The following is a 17,210-nucleotide window of genomic DNA, read 5'->3' as shown; positions in this document are numbered from 1 at the left end:
CACTGTTCGCATTCTTCAGGTTTACTCCATCCGTGAAGCTGCAGCAAACAACCTAAAGCGTCTCGCAGAGGAGTTTGGTCCTGAATGGGCAATGCAACATTTAGTTCCCCAGGTCTGTATAAATTAACATCGGTATTCTTTGAGCATTTCATACTAAAAGCTTCTGTCTGTTTATCTTAGTGTTGATCTAACTCCACAGTAGCTCGCCTATAACTTCCAATCTCCATCTTTGGTTTATTTACTTCGAAATAGCTAAAGCTGCATTTATTGAGACCTCCAGATTGACCCTATCATCTAAACAGGTACTGGACATGGTCAACAATCCGCACTACTTACATAGGATGATGGTTCTACGTGCAATATCTCTTATGGCTCCTGTAATGGGATCAGAAATCACATGCTCTAAGTTTCTTCCTGTGGTTGTTGAAGCATCAAAAGACAGGTAAAATAGATTAAGATGAATTGGCCAAAATCCATCAATAACACATCTTACCTTTTTAACGTTCTTGTTGCACATAATCTCTGCAGAGTTCCAAACATTAAGTTCAACGTTGCCAAACTTCTGCAATCCCTCATCCCCATAGTCGACCAATCAGTAAGATTTAGACAAACCTAACTCAACTATATCGCAAGCTAATGGAAATTGTTGAACTCTAATGTTTTTGCCGTGTCAAAAATTTGTAGGTGGTGGACAAGACAATCCGTCAGTGCTTGGTGGACCTGAGCGAAGACCCTGATGTTGATGTTCGCTATTTTGCAAACCAAGCGCTTAATTCCATCGATGGTACCACAGCGGCGCAATCTTGAATTAATTTTTTTTCATATGTATTATCGTTAAGTTAAGTTTCTATTATTTGTGTTCTCTGCAATTGATTTGGTTTGTTTGTGTAAAACGCCATTTTGGTTGCTGGCTATGAACTGCAATTATATTTGTTAGTAAAATTGTATTCCCTTTCTTACATTTTCTGTTGTTCTAAGCTAATTCTAACACTTTACTCCCTTTTGTCATCATGGTGATATCTTTTTAGTTCCTTGCACATTATTACATAACTTCATTACGTATCTGTTAGTTGCAGCTTCTTAAAGCATGTATTGAATTTATGGGTCACGTCGATGATATTGTAACTTCTATGTTAGCTTTCCCTTGGACGTTAAGTCGGTAATAATTGTTTTTTACTTCAGAAGTGTAGATGGAAATGAAATGCATGTGGTTCTGTTTGGTTTTCTGACTCGTTCTCTCTAAAATAACTTTGTACTCTTCCGTTAATTTTGTTTTTCTACTAACCACAAAATCAATACATTAGATTTGATACATTTTAATCAACAAATCGTCCACAACTTCCTATTCATAATTTAACAAATGGAAAGCATGAATCATATGACAAAACAGTTTTAGCCAGACGGGTTAGCCCACTTTCAGCACCCTCTAATAGCATAATATACTACAGTTATGTCTCCTATTTTCCAAGAGGCATTATGGACTAATCAAGCCGTCGTCAAAACTTCACGGGATCGAGAGCTACGATGTTGGAGACGTCGGTGAAGTACCTCAGACATCTCAGTGAAGAAATCAGCATCCCATCTTTGAATCAACAAAGGGTCTTCAGCGAAACAAATGTATATCGATGTCACCGCGCTCTCCACTACCACCATTCCTAACCCCACCTGAAAACCAACATTGAACCAATTAAAAAAATCGAACAAGTTGGACATGTAAATTTTGGGTGACTTAAAGAGTGCACAAAAGGGGTCACACTCACAAGGACCATTCCCATCAACATTGCCGTAGATGCAACCATTATGACTCTGTCACTGTATTTGATCCAAGCCCATATACCAATGCAAGAGCCTGTGATGAGTCCTCCAAAGATGGTTCCCATTAGAAGAACAGCACCAGAACAGTCATATGCAACAAGTGCCTCTACACCTGTCGACTGAAACAATTCCCAAGCGTCCCTCGCTGATTTGTTGAATCCTTTTCCATACACTGCAATCTATAAAATTAACCAAAAGTTGTAGCATTTTGATTCTTCATTGCTCATAAGAGAGAGAGATCATAAGCTTGCTGTCTCTTAATATATATAGTCTATATACCTGGACATAGGCATACTTGTTGAAAAACCGAACTAGAGTTTCAACTAGGTGAAACAAGAAATCAACACAGCAAAGTAGGCATTCGTTTCCACAAATCTTGGAACGGAATCCCCTTATCTGCAAACACCAAAGTTATTAAGAATAGGAAGAACGATAATGTTTTCCGAACAGCAAAAGAAACCAGAGACTACCTCCCAGCGAAGTGTTCTAATGGCCGCAGTGAAGAGTGATCCGTAGCATATGCTCCCAAAAGATGTTGTCACGGCGTATCTAAGCGAGTCTATTAAAGAGCTAGGAGGCAACGATGCTGACTCTTCTTGACCACAGTGAAAGAGAACATGAAACACCATCCCAGAAACTATAACGTGGACAGTGTTACATAGCACAGCGCCTGTCCAGAATAAGCTAACCGAAAGAACCTGCAGATATATATACATATCTTCCAATGATCAAATGATATATAAACATGATTTCTTCATAACCCGTAAGGAAAATGCAAAACTTGCCAGCTCACCACAAGAAGCCACCAGCGTCCTTCATCGCCCATGCTCGATGCCACAACACCAGCTGCTCCAAAAGACCATAGAGACATCCACAGAAGCATGACCACTGTGAAAGCATGCGCCACCATTATCACCTTAGGAAGCCCCCAAACTAATTTCAGCGCTTTCCTCAGAACCAGCATCGTGAAGGGAAGTCTACAAATGAACAACTCAAATCATCAAGACTTGATAACAATGATAAGTGTTACCAAATTAACCATACTAGCTCTCAATCATATTCAACCTGGCACGCACCTGTCAATAACTGAAATAACATACAAGAACTGCAACAGAGCTCCAACGGCGAATGCACCACCCCAGAAGAACTGTCTGCACCAGAAACATAGTACACTAACTACAGCTAGATAGGTAGTTAAGATGTGAACAGAAACTTTCATCATTTCATTGGCGTAAGAGCCAAGCAGCAATGACCAAACCCAACTGATAAAGACTCCAATCCCACCAGCAACAGCATAGAGAGGCCAGTAGTCCTCGGTGAGCCCTTTATGATTCTCCAAGAACCCTTGAGTGTACCTATCGATGTTTAACCTATCTGATATTCTAAACCTATTGAGTCCAAGCACCACGAGCACAAATCCTAAACAAACCATGTGGATCATAAAGATGGCTGACCAGAATACATCATGCCAGTGGCGAGACTCACGCACAATGGCTCTGTTTCCATCTCCACTCCTTCGACTCCGCTGAAGACTCTGCAAATCACAAACCAAGTAAGTAAGTTTTCTAAACATCTCTAGCAACTAAAGAAAACAAATCAGACCGGTTCACTCCAAAGTATACCATGGACAAGTCTTAGACCTATAAAAAGCTATTCTTTTACCTAAGCAACGACCCTGAATCTTCTAACCAGTACAATGCAAATACATAAAAGTGATCAAACTCACACAAGTCTCATATTCAAAAAAGAAACAAAATTTGTTACCAACCCGTGATTAAAAGTTAGAAAACCAAAGTAGCCAACCGCTCTTAACATGGTAACTGGTAAGTAAGAAACCAATCCAAGATGTGAGTTCATCAAGATCCCCAACTTGTAAAAAGATAGACTTTATGAAACAAAGTGGTCTATAAAGCAAAACCCATCAAGGGAATTCTAAAATCCTACACAAACAGATTCGTGCCCAGATCGAAATTGAGAAAAAAATGGGAGAACCTGGTCGCCGGAGGAGATGGAGGCGTAATCAGAGGAAGGAGAGACGCTGGTAGTGGAGTCACTCATGATTAGAGTATGAGAATAAAAAAAAAGATTCACAGACCAAAACCAAATTTCATAGAAGCATCTTTGAATAAATATCACAAAAGAGTAGAGAGAGAAATGAGGGAGGAGGAGAGAATAGTCAATGAAAGAAACGTGAAACCAAAGGATTGTAATGAAAAAAAGGGGTTTATGAGTCAAGAAAAAGAAGTATGAATGTATTGAATGATCAAAGAGAAGTGAAGGCCAGACAAGTATTATGTCAGAGCAGTTCTTTCTTCTTCTTCGTCTTCTTCTTCCTTTTTATTGGATAAGAGAAGTAATTACTTTTTTTTTTTTTTGCAGTGGTCCTTTTCTTAAGTCACACTTTCTCCCTCCGTCACTATTCACTTTTTTTTTTTTAATTTCCTTTCACAAAATTGTTTTTCTTTTTCTTTTTCTAAAGGAACATAATGCAACTACTATGCATGATTTTTGTTGAATCTATTTTAAAAGTTTATATATCAAACGTTAAAAATATGAATCTATATTTATACATAGTAATGTTATCATTGTTATGTTAGTATCAACATCTAATCATAAATAATATATACAATTAGATCAACAAATGGATCAGCATCAAAACCTTTAAAAATATTTTTATAAAATATAAATAAGAAATATACTCTCTTAATGATAAAGATCTTGAAGTAGTCATCAATATCGTTTATTTATCCTAATATTACTACATGACATATATTTATAACGATTTACCCTCAAAACTTTGAATTATCATATTCAAGCTCAAAAATTGATATTAATAGAAAAAAAAATTAAAACACAATCCCGCGCTTGCGCGGATACTGATATATAAATTGTGGTAAATGTTTAATGTACGTCGTTTGGTGTACTTGTAATGCATTGTATACCTCACTCACGTATGTAAGAAAATTATTCAGATATTTAAAAAATGGACCGGTCAAAATCATCTATTGAATCTACGACTTTTATTTTGTTTTTTTGTTTTGGGTTTAATTGCCAAGGAATATACTAGCACTATTTTAATGCTGGACGATATTTTTTTTCATGTGTATTTTGTTCACAAACGTTTGAAATTTTCCAGGTTATCTGATGGCATAAGTTTTTATTTTTAGCATAAACCTGTAAAAGTAGAAGAGTGGTTCTTGTCCTTTTGGATGAACAAAGGAGAAAGTAAAAGGTTGACATAGAAGAAAAGGTGAAATAAAGCTTTTTTTTAAGGACAGAATGATTGAACCCATTGCTGCCACTTCATTTGTTGTGTGATGGCAAGTGGTGGCAGTGGCACCATGACTTCGCCACCTCTCTTTGTGTCATGTTTTTTTCTTTTCTTTCTTTTTGATGAAAAACATATCTTTGTGCCATGTTACTCTTTCTAAAACAAATCCAAAAAAAATCTTTTTAATTAGAATGATTAGAGATCTATTAATGTGCTTAGAAGCAAATCACTAAACATGAATTAATCACTAAAGAAAATTAGAGGATAAGGTGACCTCAGTTTATCTTTGTTTCACGATTAGTATTACTATTAGCCTAGTAAGGATTTTTCAAGCATTCGTTTCTTGTATTTCAAAGATTTTGTTATTTTGTTTATCATGTTTTTGGGCTTAACTTCTTCAATCACAATCACACTTTGTATTTGGGCTTAGTTATCAACACTACGAGTACTGTGGCTCCACGTAATTCATTCATACGTCTCAGGTGACATGTAACGAGGCCCCTCAAGATTCATTTCATTGTAGACCACACCACACCCACTCGTTAATTATGAAATTAACTAAACAAATTCCATCTTTTTCACTCTATGCAACAAAAGTACAAGAAACCAAACAAAACCCAACGACAGAACAGAAGAAAGTACTCTCTAATTTAACTTAAAAGTGACTTTTCATTTTCATTGTCACTATTCTTAAAAAAAAAAACTACTAGTACGTCTATAGCTTTAGCATTTATTAGACGAGAATCCAATGAGAGAATTAGCCAAATCGAAAGTGACACGTGTCCCTTGTTGTTGCACGTTGCCGATGATAGCTAACGAACTCGCCGTCGGTGCAAACGCGAGACAAAATGTCCCCATCGAGTCAACCGGAATCATGTAGTTCTTAGCCGGTAAAGCCAACATCTTCCCACCGGGAAAGTGAAAAGCCACCGTCGGGACTTCAATCGTCGTCTTGCTTGATAGATTGTAACACGTGTCGAACATCGCAACGCCGTTTGCTTTCTCCAAGTCCGACGTCCCTTTCAAGAACGAGTCTCTGAGCGAGTTGTAGATTCCTGTCTGGAGACGAGTCACGGCGGTTCCCGAGTCGATGATGATCCCGCCGCTTCCTGACTCGTCCATCTCGAAAGATGACTGAGGAATCTGAAGCAACTCGCCGCCGACGCTTATCCCAGTGAGGCCTACGTAGTAAAACGTGTCGAGCTGGTGGTTACGTAGCAACGGAGCCTCGACGGCGTCGGGTTGGAGAGACGTACCGAACTCAACCGTCGAAGCAGAGTCTGAGTCACGGTCAACGAGGCAGTATGAAAACGACGTCGTGTTGAGCTGCGACGGTAGAGCTAGCAACCCGCCGCCGAGACCGAGCAAACCAGCAGCGCCGACGAACAACCCTTCGTTGCTGTGTCCGCATCCGACGGCGACGTTTTGAACCGAAGTCGAGCCGATTGTGAGAGTCTCGGTGGCGAAATCTCCGACGGTGTAAGAACCGTCACCGTAAGAAACCTCGTAGAGACACGTGGCGTTTCTGCATTCCGAGACTTCAAGGGCTTTGCACTGTGAAGTGTCGCACGAGAGAGGTTGGTAAGAAGAAGAAGAGGCTGGCTCGAAGATTGGTTCGGTTTGGTGGTAACAGTCGGCGCAAGGGGCGCATTGTAGCCAGTTCACGTCACTTCCAGTGTCAAGCACCATGTAAACCTCACGCGCCGGGTTACCTATTCCGACGCGTGTGAAGTACTCGCCGCTTCCTTGAGTCGTGCCGGAGATTAAAGGAGCTTCGATATCTTCCTGGTCCGTGGTGTACATTGTGGTAATAACGGGCTTGAGATCTGCTTTGGATATGTTGTTTAAGGCTAGATCTAAACGTGTTACGAGAGATTTGACTCTGGCTGTGTCGCGGTCTAGTCTGGCTAGTGTGAGTGACTTGTAGTCCGAGTGTTCAACTCCTCCTCGGACAGAAGCTCTTGAATGAAGCTTCAAGCTAAAAGGCGATTGGCTCTGTTCTTCTTGCTGGTTCAGCTGAAACGACGACGGATTCTTGGTTTCGTAAATGGAGTCGGCGACATTGAGTATAGACGTGGCTGTTACGGAGGTCTCTAGCAAGATTCTGGAGAAGACAGAAGAATGTGAAGTGAGGAAGAAGAAGATGAAGAAGAGTAAGGAACAGTGAGAAGACATTGTTTTTAGTTTCGGACCGTTAACAGTGGAGAAGACGAAGTGAAAGAGGTTAATTAAAAGAGAGAAGACAAAAGTGTGGTTTGGTGGGGAAGGAGAAATGAGACAAAAGCTTCTTTTAATTAAACAAAGACAAAGCTGTGTTTTGGGGTTTTTGCAGATTTCGAGGAGATTTATATAAGTAAGTAGTACAGTATCTACTTGGAAGAATTAATACAAGATTAGATAAATGGTTTAAGGGGAAGAGGAGGTTTCTTCATCGTCTTTAAGTGGGAAGGTTTAAATAAACTTGTTTTATGATCTCAATGCGGTTAGTGTGGAGATTGTTGTTGTTTTAAAGAATCTAAATCAGGCTTTATTTTAAAAAGTCCGCCACTTTTGAGTGTTTCACATAGGCCTCACTTGACAAATTTGCCAATGATCTTTATACTAACCTTAGCTTTTGTTAATGACTCTCTCAATTTTACAGCTCACACATTTCAAAACTAAATGCTACTAGTATACAATATACATAAGAAAGTTAGAAAGCCAATACATTACATATGCATTCTGACAACAACAGTTAACAGTTGTGTGTTACTGTGTTAGCATAGAATTACGATGTGGAGGAATCAGTATGCTGCTGACCTGAAAAATGTGAATTCATGGGCCTGTGTGTCTCTTACTTAGCCTTTTTACTTGAGCCCTTGTATACTCTAAGTCTACTACTACAGTCTACACATAACCTTCTAAATTCTTATTCCAATCGTAATTACACTTCTAAATTCAGTTTGACCTTTTTGATTTTAGCAACGTTATCTTCAAATGTATCTGATCATCATACATATGATACCTTCTGATTTATATATACTTTTTAACATACAGACATATATACAAATATCGCCACTATTTTTTACAATATTTATTAGTTTTAGAATTAGATAAAACCTACAAGTTGAAACAAGTACACAATTGGCTCAATCAGATTAGGTCCAACTGGGGAATCAATTCATTCTCCAGTTAGAAGTCAGTCAATCTATTTCTAAGAATTGTATAAAAAAACAACTAGTAGGCTAAAAATACCAAATTAAAAAAGGATTAGTTGAGACTTGAATTTAGCTATATTGACTATTGAGTAAATAATATTCTCCATGTGACGTCTCAATCGTGAGATCGCGACAATATAAATATATACGAGAGAGTGCAGTAAAAAATCTTATCGTTTAGCTTCTCTGAGACTGAGAGAGAGCAGCAGTGGGTGACGCAAACCATAGGGAACTAATTAAATAGCATTCACTTCTTCTTCTATATAAACTCCAAGTTGAGATTGGTTTTGTAGAAGAACCCACACATCAAACAAAATCCGTTGGTTGTTATTAATACACGTGGCAAAATCTTAAGGGTTTACGAATCAGAATCAAATTCATATCTAAAATTCCCCAATAAAGGATTCACCTTGACCTTTTATAGCCCTTCAGAGTTCAGCGTGTGTTGTTGGTCGTCTCTGTTTCTCTCTCTCTCTCTCTCGGCGACTATTAGCTTCTTCTTCCCGGCGATAGATTTTATTCCGTCGTCGTCGTCGTCTCGAAAGTTTCGGTTTTTTCGTTTCCCTGTGAATATAGCTGATTCGCTGTCGATTTCAATTCGGCAGCTATGAGCTCGGTTTTGCAGGTAGAGTTGAAAATATATCTGTTTTTAGATTTTTTTGTGTTTGGTCTTTGGGATTTTGTTGTGGAAGCTAATTATGACGATTGATGGGGTTTTGTTAGGGTTTTACCAAGTCACTCGCTATGACGTTTGTCTCTGAGATTGGTGACAAGACGTTCTTCGCTGCTGCTGTAAGTGTTGTGTTTCTTCCTCTTCCTTCCTTTATAGTTTTTGTAACTTTGTTTTGAGTTGGAAGAACAATTCAATTGCTTTTTTCTATTAAAGTTTAGTTTTTGATTCTGCTCTGAAACAATTTTGGAAAGGGGACAGTGATGAAACGAATCCCAAATTTTTTTAGTTTTGTATTGCCATTCAATTTCGTATTTTTTTTGTTAGTTTTGAATCTTTTAACAGTCTCCTTGAGAGTGTATGATACTTCTGTTGTTATCTTGACTTGCAAAAAGCTTATGATCTCTTCTTTCCCTTAAATCAGATTTTGGCGATGCGTTATCCTAGGAGACTTGTGTTGTCTGGTTGTCTATCGGCTTTGATTGTAAGTTTTTTTTCTGAGTCCTTTTTAGTTTTACTATTGGCTTTAGTGAATTTTCTCCTAGGTTTGGAAAAGCTCATGTCTTTGCTAATTCATAGGTCATGACTATTCTCTCTGCTACTCTTGGATGGGCTGCTCCAAATCTGGTATATGATTTTTGACTTCTTATTGCTTGAACTCTGTTTGTAGTTGAATATAAGACTTTTCCATGAAGAAGTTTCCCAATCTATATTACTAATTGCTGATTCCAACCCTCACTTGGAGATCTCACGCAAATGGACTCATCACATTACAACGTTGTTGTTCTTTGGTTTTGGACTTTGGTCTTTGTGGGACGGTTTTAAACAAGGAGGAGGGTAATAGTTCCTCATCTTGATGTCATAAGGACACGATTTGCATCTAAGAAATTCAGGGTATCTGATTCTACTTTGTTCGCAGGGGTTCGGAAGAATTGGCTGAAGTCGAAGCCGAACTGGTTTGTTTCCTCTTTCTGCATGTCACTATCACGTTTACATAAAAATGTATTTGTGGTTTGACTTTCTTGTGTTTGATTATAGGATGCTGATTTGAAATCTACTGGTAAAACTAAAGACAGCAGTAAGGTATGGAACTAAAACAATAAAGATCACAGTCTGAGAATGAGAAGTATTGGTGCTAACTTTTCAAACCATTTGTTGTCTTTGTAGATTGAAGATGAAAACAAAAAGCAGAAAAGGCCGTTCCTCACACAATTCTTCTCTCCAATTTTTCTTAAGGTAAATAAAAAGATAATCTCAGAAATTTTGCTCACAAAAGCAGTAGACTTTTGTGGATTAGTTTCATATTCCCCCTTATCTTCTTGCAGGCGTTTTCGATTAACTTCTTTGGAGAATGGGGTGACAAGAGTCAGGTACCTTTTTACTTACTCGATTGATTCAATCTAAATGTTCCACATGCTCACCAATCACCATAACTCTTTTTGTCTAGCTTGCTACAATTGGTTTAGCTGCAGATGAAAATCCACTCGGAGTGGTCCTTGGCGGAGTTGTGTAAGTTTCACTGTAAAACTGTTTACATCCGTCTTGTTCTGTGTTTGCATCACAATATGTTTAGCTGACTTATCTTGTGGTTTATACAGGGCACAATTTTTGTGCACCACTGCTGCTGTGATTGGAGGAAAGAGCTTAGCGTCTCAGATATCCGAACGAATAGTAAGTATTTCTCATTATCCCTTTCTACATTTGAGGTATAAGACTCATCATAAGTTAATAAAACTCTGGGTGGTCTAATGTTGTTGCAGGTTGCTCTTTCTGGTGGAATGCTTTTCATCATTTTTGGCATCCAATCGTATCTTACTTCTATTGAGGCCTAATGCTTCTTTATGGTATGATTCTGAACCCTAATATATTTCTTATAAATATTTGGACAATAGTGTTCTGTCTCTTACTCTATTACTGTTCTCGTGGAAAAAATGCAGGTTTATAGGGAGAGATGACGACGAAGAATGTCACCAGCCATAGTTTCTTAGATATTTAATCTTTTCATATTAAACGTTTACACTAGTGATTACAAAACAAATCTCCAAGATTGTCTTACAGTGAAAATATTGAAATTGGCTGGAACAGCCACCTGACTTCAATAAAGTCTTTGGTGATCAGTGTTTTATTTTTTCTATTTTCCGAATCATGTAGATTTTGAAGTTGTGTGTGAATGCATATGAAGAGAAACCCATATAATATGTAACAACAGTATGCAAGAATTTGATGAAACAATATGGTTTTGTTACTGTCAAAAACACAAAATTATTGGAAGATATATAAAAGACGAAAGAGGCTATGTGGAACTAGTAATATATATGTCTTATTGAATATAAGTAGCACAACATTATACATCTCTCTCTAACTCGATCCGCACGACCATTTAGATGATTTATTCCTACACTTTATAATTAGAAGACCCAGTGATCAATAACTTAGTGTATATATATAATTAAGATCTAATCATTAAGCGTAGAAACTATAAGTAGAAGAATCTGCAATGATGTTCCTCAGTCCTCCAATTGTTGACGCCAGCATTATGAACACTCCTACGAAAATGGAGATCTGCCCAAGATATATATATAAGATCAGTTCAGTTGCCTAGACAATAGACATAGTTCATTTTGCATTATATACATGAATGAAAATAAAAAATGTAAAGTATAGATGCTTACCCAATTGATGAACCAGGTCATGCTGAATCTCTTTGGTTTCTTGATGATAAGCCACATTATACTTGGGAGCTGCAGCGTCATCATCGATCATATATTCATAACACTGAACTTTGATATAGTTCAATAATAAAACTTATAATGAAAGATCAAAGAGAAAGTGGACTTACGAAGAAGGAAGTAGGTGCAAAACCAAATCCTCCAAAGAACCCTAGAAGGTCTCCAAAGAAAGGGAAACTCACTCCAACAAACAATGTAAATGCTGAAATTCCAATAACAAAAAAAAAATTCAACTCATAATTTAGATTCTCTTAATTATAGACACACTTATTCTATGTATCATGATGAACAAAAATAAAGTCTTACCAACATAAGTAGTCCGAGTGAAAAACCTTAGAACAACTCCATGCTTAAAACCGAATCTGTTAACCATCATCCTCTCCAAAAGATCAAACACAGGCATAGCAAACACTTGGTAGCTACCAATAACGTGTACAACAACCATGAGATTAGCAGTAGCAATGAGCCAAGCTGGTCTCTGTAAATTCATCAGCACATTGTCTTTTACGTCTTGGCCAAAGGCCCAATAGCAGATTAGAGCCACCGGAAAATAGCAAATGGCGTTGACCAAGTAAGCTCCGACCACACCTTGCCACATGGGCACTTTTGATGGTCTCTCAGGGGTGGAAGGCATCGTGGCTTGAATCTCTAGAGCCACAGCATGGCCAGCGAAAGCGAAAGAGATCTGACCCAACGCATTAAAAACTCGGAACGTGAAGTCACTCGGATTCGTGGCCTTGTAATCGTAGCTCACGTCAGGCATTCTTCCATGTGCGATACTTCCTCCCCACGCTATCGTCGAGTAGCTAAAACATAACAAATTTCACAAAGTCTCATCAGTCTTGACCTATTTAATAATTGTTATTTTTTCAAAAGATCCACAGTAATTCAAATATAAACTGGACTAAATCATTCTAGGACAATAATTTTTACGCGTATGAACTTGGTAGAATAAGCCTTTGTCAGTATAATTTATATCAAATAACTCTATATAGTCCAATTATTTTTGCTTTTCGTATGGTGTTTTGAATTTGATAAAGACAAATTATATATGTATTGTGTGTATAACTTATAAAAGTTTTGTTACTAAATAGTTAATATTATTCCAAAACTGAAAAGAAAGAAAAAATGATCTACTGTATATATGTATCGCATCAGTATGGTAAAATAATAATTTGGTGATATATAAGAAGGTGGTGAGAGTGACCAGAGGGACATGACGGCGGCAGCCAAGGAAACGCCGGCGACAGAGTTGAAGTTAGGGAGCTGGGAGAGGATGAAGTGTACTCCACCGAAGCCGAGGATCCAGTACGACTGTCGTACCGGGGTGCAGGTGGAACACGTGATATCCACGAATTGCTTCAAGCACTTGCCTCCTGTAACCATGTACACGATGTTGCAGCCGACCCGGACGATGAGCTGCTGCGGAAGCACGATCCACGGGCCGAGTTTGGGACCAAAAGCGTATCGGCCTAGATCGATATACCGGTCAAAACGGCTTCCTGGTACGCACTCATGGAGCTGCACCATTTGCCACATCGTGTTTAAGGTCAGTCCCCATGTCATTGCCAACACCAATGTCCCTGGTCCCCTGTTTACATCACACATATGACATATCACATCACTTTATCTTTCTTACAAACCAAAAAAAAAAATGCACTTTGCTTTTTCTTTTTTGCATGTTCTTTGGATCTTCTTATATCTCAATTTTTAATTGCAACTAGCTAATTCATTATAACAGCTTTAAGTAACGAAAATGTTTACGGTATTTAAAAAAATATATTACTACTTTACTAGAAAAATCCGAAACCTGAATTTCCATTTACTTGCATGTGTTCATCTTTAAGTAACGAAAATGTTTACAGAATTCTAAAAAATATTACTAGAAAGATCCGAAATATGAATTTCCATTTACTTGCATGTTTTCATCTTAAACAATTAGTGGGAAATAAAATTAGCCTTTTTGGTTGTATTTATCAATTAGGTTGATTGCTTGAAATACAAACATAAAACATAATTGAGGGCCTAAAGTTGGTAATATATGATTGAAGAGAGAGTACCATCCAAGGTAAGCCATAGCATAAGGGAGGCTAAGGACTCCCGCGCCGATCATGGCGGTGACAGTGTGGAAGGTGGAGTACCACCACTTGGCTGGCCGTGTTGGATCTCCCCCCGTCCATTTCTCGCCGGACGACTTCTGGTCAGTTTCCTACAAACACAAATCAACTTATACGAAAAAAGAAAGAAAAAAAAAAGTATAGAATGAGAAGGTGAAAGATGTATGGAGAAATACCTTAGAAGGAGAAACCGGAGAAGTAGAGACCATTGTGTATGTTTTTTGTTTGCAGTGTAGTGAGACGATCTCAATTTCCCTAAAAATGTGGACAACTCTGAGCTTTTAAGTACTGTTTTTGAGTTTTTATATTTCTAAATAAAAAAACTGAAGGAATTTTTCTTTAAGATCTTACCTAAATTTAAATTAATGTCACTTGTTGGCCTTTTCTTTTTTTCCCGGCTTATTTTTATGTCGGATGCTCATGTAAAGGAACTTTAATTTTTCCGCACTGTGATCATTTTAAAGTTGATCAAATTTTTGATACGTGTAAAACTGTCAAATCCAAGTAATGTGTAAAAAAATTAAAATATCAAAAAAAAAATTGGTACCATAATACTAAACAAATTATAAGTAATTAACCAACGTAAGATTTCTATTAATTTATCTTCATATATTTATGTCGACCATACTTTTTGTAATTTTCTTCTGTCTGTGTCATATAGCCAACAATAGTTTCTTACCATTTACGTTTGTCATATAGTGCTATGATTGATTATGGCACTATAACATCAAAAGGGTAAAACGCAAGCAACAAAAGACAATCCGTCATAATCTCAAACATTTAGACACTCTTAAGTATAATTGAACTCTTCGTTACGGTATATTAATTTGTGACATTTACCATTGTAATAAGTAATTTACTTAACAAAATGATTCTGAATTATTAGCAGAATTCAAAGCTAATAGAAAATAAATAAAAAGAGTTATGTAGCCCAACAACCCACCCACAAAAAAGAATTAAAGTGTCCCTATTTAGACAATCTCAGTTCCCTATATAAAAAAGGTGGGAAAAATTGAAAATCAGCTTTTTCAGTTTTTCATATACTATAATCAAATTTGCATCTTTGCTTTCTACATATCCCACTTAAATGGTGCCATAATTACTCACAAGTCTAAGCTTATGAGAATTATTTTTTTTAAAAACCATAGAAAAAGTTGAGTGCTGGCATTTTCTTGCTTTCATTCTCTCATCTTTTAAGAAAAGGGCCTTTGGTTATATATTGTTTCCCCATGATTCGATGAAGAAAGATCTACGGGTGCGATGAATCGTATCATCATGGCTTGAAATTGGTACAAGTTTTATCAAATTTTTATGTGCCACGTGAATGGGACCCCTCCACTCCACCTCTCTCAAGGAACTTACCTCGATTCGGACAATGAACTAGAGCTTTTAGCTAAGAGTGGAGAAGAGAAGTCATGTTTGTTGTCTTTGATTTCAAAAATAAAAGCAGTCGATTTCGATTTAGTGCGCGTCGTAGTTACTACGTCTTATCAATCTGTAAATCAATAATTTTAAGTGTTCCTTCTTTTTCGTTTCTAGACAACAACAACTTATCAAATAGTTTTGGTCAATCTATTTAGGGATATTCAAAGATTGTTATGATCAAACAGTAAGATTGTTCCAAATTCTACTTAATGACTTTATTGACTTTATCGGTACTAAAACAAAACAAGATCTGTTTCAAAGACAAGAAACAAACAAACAGACAAAACACCTACAACATGATAAGCACTTTTGTGCCAAGACTTGAACCAGTAGCGATAGGGTTGGTGTGAGCAAATATTAATGACAACTGGAATATGGAAAAATGAAAATTGCTTTGTGATGATACTTGAAATTTTTAAGATAATCATAAATCCTAGTTCAATGATGTAATTTTGATATAATAGTTTTCTAATGCAATATGCAGTTTTAAAAAGGTGTATATTTGTTTTTGTTTTTTTACGGCAAAAAGGTTTAAGGTGTATATTTGTTGGAAAAAAAATGGTATATTTTTACCGTAAACCTTTGTAGATAGATTGAATTATTGACATGAATTGTATCTTTCATACCTGCTAACAAAAACAGAGTCCAATCTGAAATGGTTTTGATGCTTTATTTCCTTGTTGTCGATCAGATAAAAAAGAAAGGAAGCTAAGTTCGGAGCAGCTTGTCGACACCACAAACAAAATAGAAACCAAACCATCCACTTTTTTTCCTTCTATTTATCTAAAGTAAGAAACAAAGTAGTTTGGATGATAAAAACAAAATAGTTTTTGGGTGCCGTAGCTAATGGTCAGACCCATAATAGGAATACGTCATTTTCAGGCTCAAGAGAAGAGAGAGAGAGAGAGGACAACTAAAATCGAGTTGACCAAAGAAGAAAGAAATCATTGTAATTATGATGAATCTAATTAGCACTGAAGATGATCATTTTATTTATCCCATGAAGCCAGCTCCTGGCATGTTAGGCTGCCCTGAACCACTTTGTTGTGATCTACCTGGGCCTTGAGCAAAAGCTTGACCACCCATTACCATCTGTTGAGGCTGCTGCTGCTGCTGCATCTGATTCAGTGGCGAAGTCTGTTGCTGCATCTGGTTCAGCGGCGATGTCTGCTGCTGATGATGGTGTTGAAGCTGTGTCAACTGATGCTGCTGCTGTTGCTGCTGCTGCTGTTGTTGTTGTTGCTGATGATGTTGGAGCTGCGACAATTGATGCTGCTGCTGCTGCTGGAGTTGTGGCATCTGTTGCTGCTGGTGCTGTTGTTGTTGTTGCTGGAGTTGTGGCATCTGTTGCTGTTGGTGGTGTTGTTGTTGTTGTTGCTGCTGCTGGTGGATCTGCTGTTGTTGTTGGAGCTGTTGTTGCTGCTGCTGCTGCTGATTTGGAATTTGTGGTTTAAACACAACCATATCCTGGGCGAAACCAACACAAAATACAAAACAAAACTCGAGAGTCACTTAGATAATGGGTATACATGTGAATTAGACACCTTAGTAGGTAGGTAAACTTTGTGTTTCCTTACCCCTGGAAAAAGCATTCCTATCAAGCGGCAAGCCTTGTCAGAGACAGAGAGCAGGAGCGTCTGTGATGGCAACTGGATAACTGCACACTGCACTTCGGAAAATGACAAAGTTATCATATACAATTCCACAAGAACTAAGTGCGAAGATGAAAATAATATGGCACACGATTAGGCAATCAACAAGTGTAGGAGTCGTAAAGAGTATGGTGAACATAGTAAGAGATTTGATAGTTCATGCAGAAAAAGTTTACAGATGCAGTTCAACATTTGTTATAAATTTTGAACAATACTCACAAGCTTCTTATCCTGAAGTTGTCCTAAGAACCCATGTTGACTCATGGCCCGAAACACAAGGAAGTCAGCTTTGCCAACATATTGCCTGATGCAATGTCAGGTAAAACAATTAGTG

The 17,210-nt window shown here is 37.6% G+C and overlaps 6 protein-coding genes across 11 annotated transcripts in view; 2 read left to right on the top strand and 4 right to left on the bottom strand.

Annotated features, from left to right (window-relative positions):
• LOC104756932 (serine/threonine-protein phosphatase 2A 65 kDa regulatory subunit A alpha isoform) overlaps positions 1-995 on the top strand; it is a 4,297-nt gene extending 3,302 nt beyond the window's left edge. Inside the window, exons 11-13 of the mRNA XM_010479595.2 lie at positions 303-442; positions 529-595; positions 685-995. Coding sequence (XP_010477897.1) covers positions 303-442; positions 529-595; positions 685-807 — 330 coding nt within the window. The 3' untranslated portion in view covers positions 808-995. The remainder of the gene's footprint in view (positions 1-302; positions 443-528; positions 596-684) is intronic.
• LOC104756933 (CTL-like protein DDB_G0274487) lies at positions 1,282-4,163 on the bottom strand. 2 transcript variants are annotated; one of them, XM_010479597.2, is made up of 9 exons: positions 3,808-4,163; positions 3,584-3,635; positions 3,270-3,349; positions 2,892-3,189; positions 2,609-2,792; positions 2,286-2,513; positions 2,095-2,211; positions 1,761-1,994; positions 1,282-1,665 (listed from the first exon to the last, which is right to left on the bottom strand). In XM_010479597.2, exons 2-9 carry the CDS (start codon positions 3,628-3,630, stop codon positions 1,486-1,488), a joined length of 1,368 nt encoding a protein of 455 aa, XP_010477899.1. In that variant the 5' UTR covers positions 3,631-3,635; positions 3,808-4,163; the 3' UTR covers positions 1,282-1,485. The 2 variants fall into 2 exon arrangements, with proteins under 2 accessions (XP_010477899.1, XP_010477898.1); XM_010479596.2 differs by lacking the exon at positions 3,584-3,635 and having other exon boundaries at positions 2,892-3,349; positions 3,808-4,162.
• LOC104756934 (protein ASPARTIC PROTEASE IN GUARD CELL 1-like) lies at positions 5,646-7,580 on the bottom strand. The gene has a single exon (XM_010479598.2). The coding sequence runs from the start codon at positions 7,259-7,261 to the stop codon at positions 5,810-5,812; it is 1,452 nt and encodes a 483-aa protein (XP_010477900.1). The 5' UTR covers positions 7,262-7,580; the 3' UTR covers positions 5,646-5,809.
• On the top strand, positions 8,692-11,084 carry LOC104756935 (GDT1-like protein 4). The gene is made up of 13 exons (XM_010479599.2): positions 8,692-8,908; positions 9,007-9,075; positions 9,378-9,437; positions 9,533-9,580; positions 9,699-9,790; positions 9,873-9,909; positions 9,992-10,036; positions 10,121-10,189; positions 10,279-10,323; positions 10,401-10,462; positions 10,552-10,624; positions 10,714-10,797; positions 10,891-11,084. The coding sequence occupies exons 1-12, from the start codon at positions 8,891-8,893 to the stop codon at positions 10,783-10,785; spliced, it is 690 nt and encodes a 229-aa protein (XP_010477901.1). The 5' UTR covers positions 8,692-8,890; the 3' UTR covers positions 10,786-10,797; positions 10,891-11,084.
• LOC104756936 (lysine histidine transporter-like 6) lies at positions 11,248-14,179 on the bottom strand. 4 transcript variants are annotated; one of them, XM_010479601.2, is made up of 8 exons: positions 14,151-14,179; positions 13,976-14,054; positions 13,743-13,891; positions 12,890-13,273; positions 11,989-12,488; positions 11,793-11,884; positions 11,626-11,694; positions 11,248-11,515 (listed from the first exon to the last, which is right to left on the bottom strand). In XM_010479601.2, exons 2-8 carry the CDS (start codon positions 14,006-14,008, stop codon positions 11,417-11,419), a joined length of 1,326 nt encoding a protein of 441 aa, XP_010477903.1. In that variant the 5' UTR covers positions 14,009-14,054; positions 14,151-14,179; the 3' UTR covers positions 11,248-11,416. The 4 variants fall into 4 exon arrangements, with proteins under 4 accessions (XP_010477903.1, XP_010477905.1, XP_010477904.1 ...); XM_010479603.2 differs by having other exon boundaries at positions 13,743-13,879; positions 14,151-14,174; XM_010479602.2 differs by lacking the exon at positions 14,151-14,179 and having other exon boundaries at positions 13,743-13,879; positions 13,976-14,137.
• LOC104756938 (mediator of RNA polymerase II transcription subunit 25) overlaps positions 15,966-17,210 on the bottom strand; it is a 6,700-nt gene continuing 5,455 nt past the window's right edge. The window contains exons 14-15 of one of the 2 annotated variants that reach the window (XM_010479604.2): positions 16,802-16,888; positions 15,966-16,691 (exon numbers count right to left, since the gene is read on the bottom strand). In XM_010479604.2, the coding sequence (XP_010477906.1) occupies positions 16,218-16,691; positions 16,802-16,888 (561 nt within the window). In that variant the 3' untranslated portion in view covers positions 15,966-16,217. The remainder of the gene's footprint in view (positions 16,692-16,801; positions 16,889-17,210) is intronic. The other variant, XM_010479606.2, reaches the window with a different exon arrangement.

This window comes from Camelina sativa, chromosome 17 (genome assembly GCF_000633955.1).
Source record: "Camelina sativa cultivar DH55 chromosome 17, Cs, whole genome shotgun sequence".
In the NCBI taxonomy this organism is placed as follows: Eukaryota; Viridiplantae; Streptophyta; class Magnoliopsida; order Brassicales; family Brassicaceae; genus Camelina; species Camelina sativa.
Note: the sequence above shows the minus strand (reverse complement) of the source record. Positions and strands in the feature narration are given on the sequence as shown.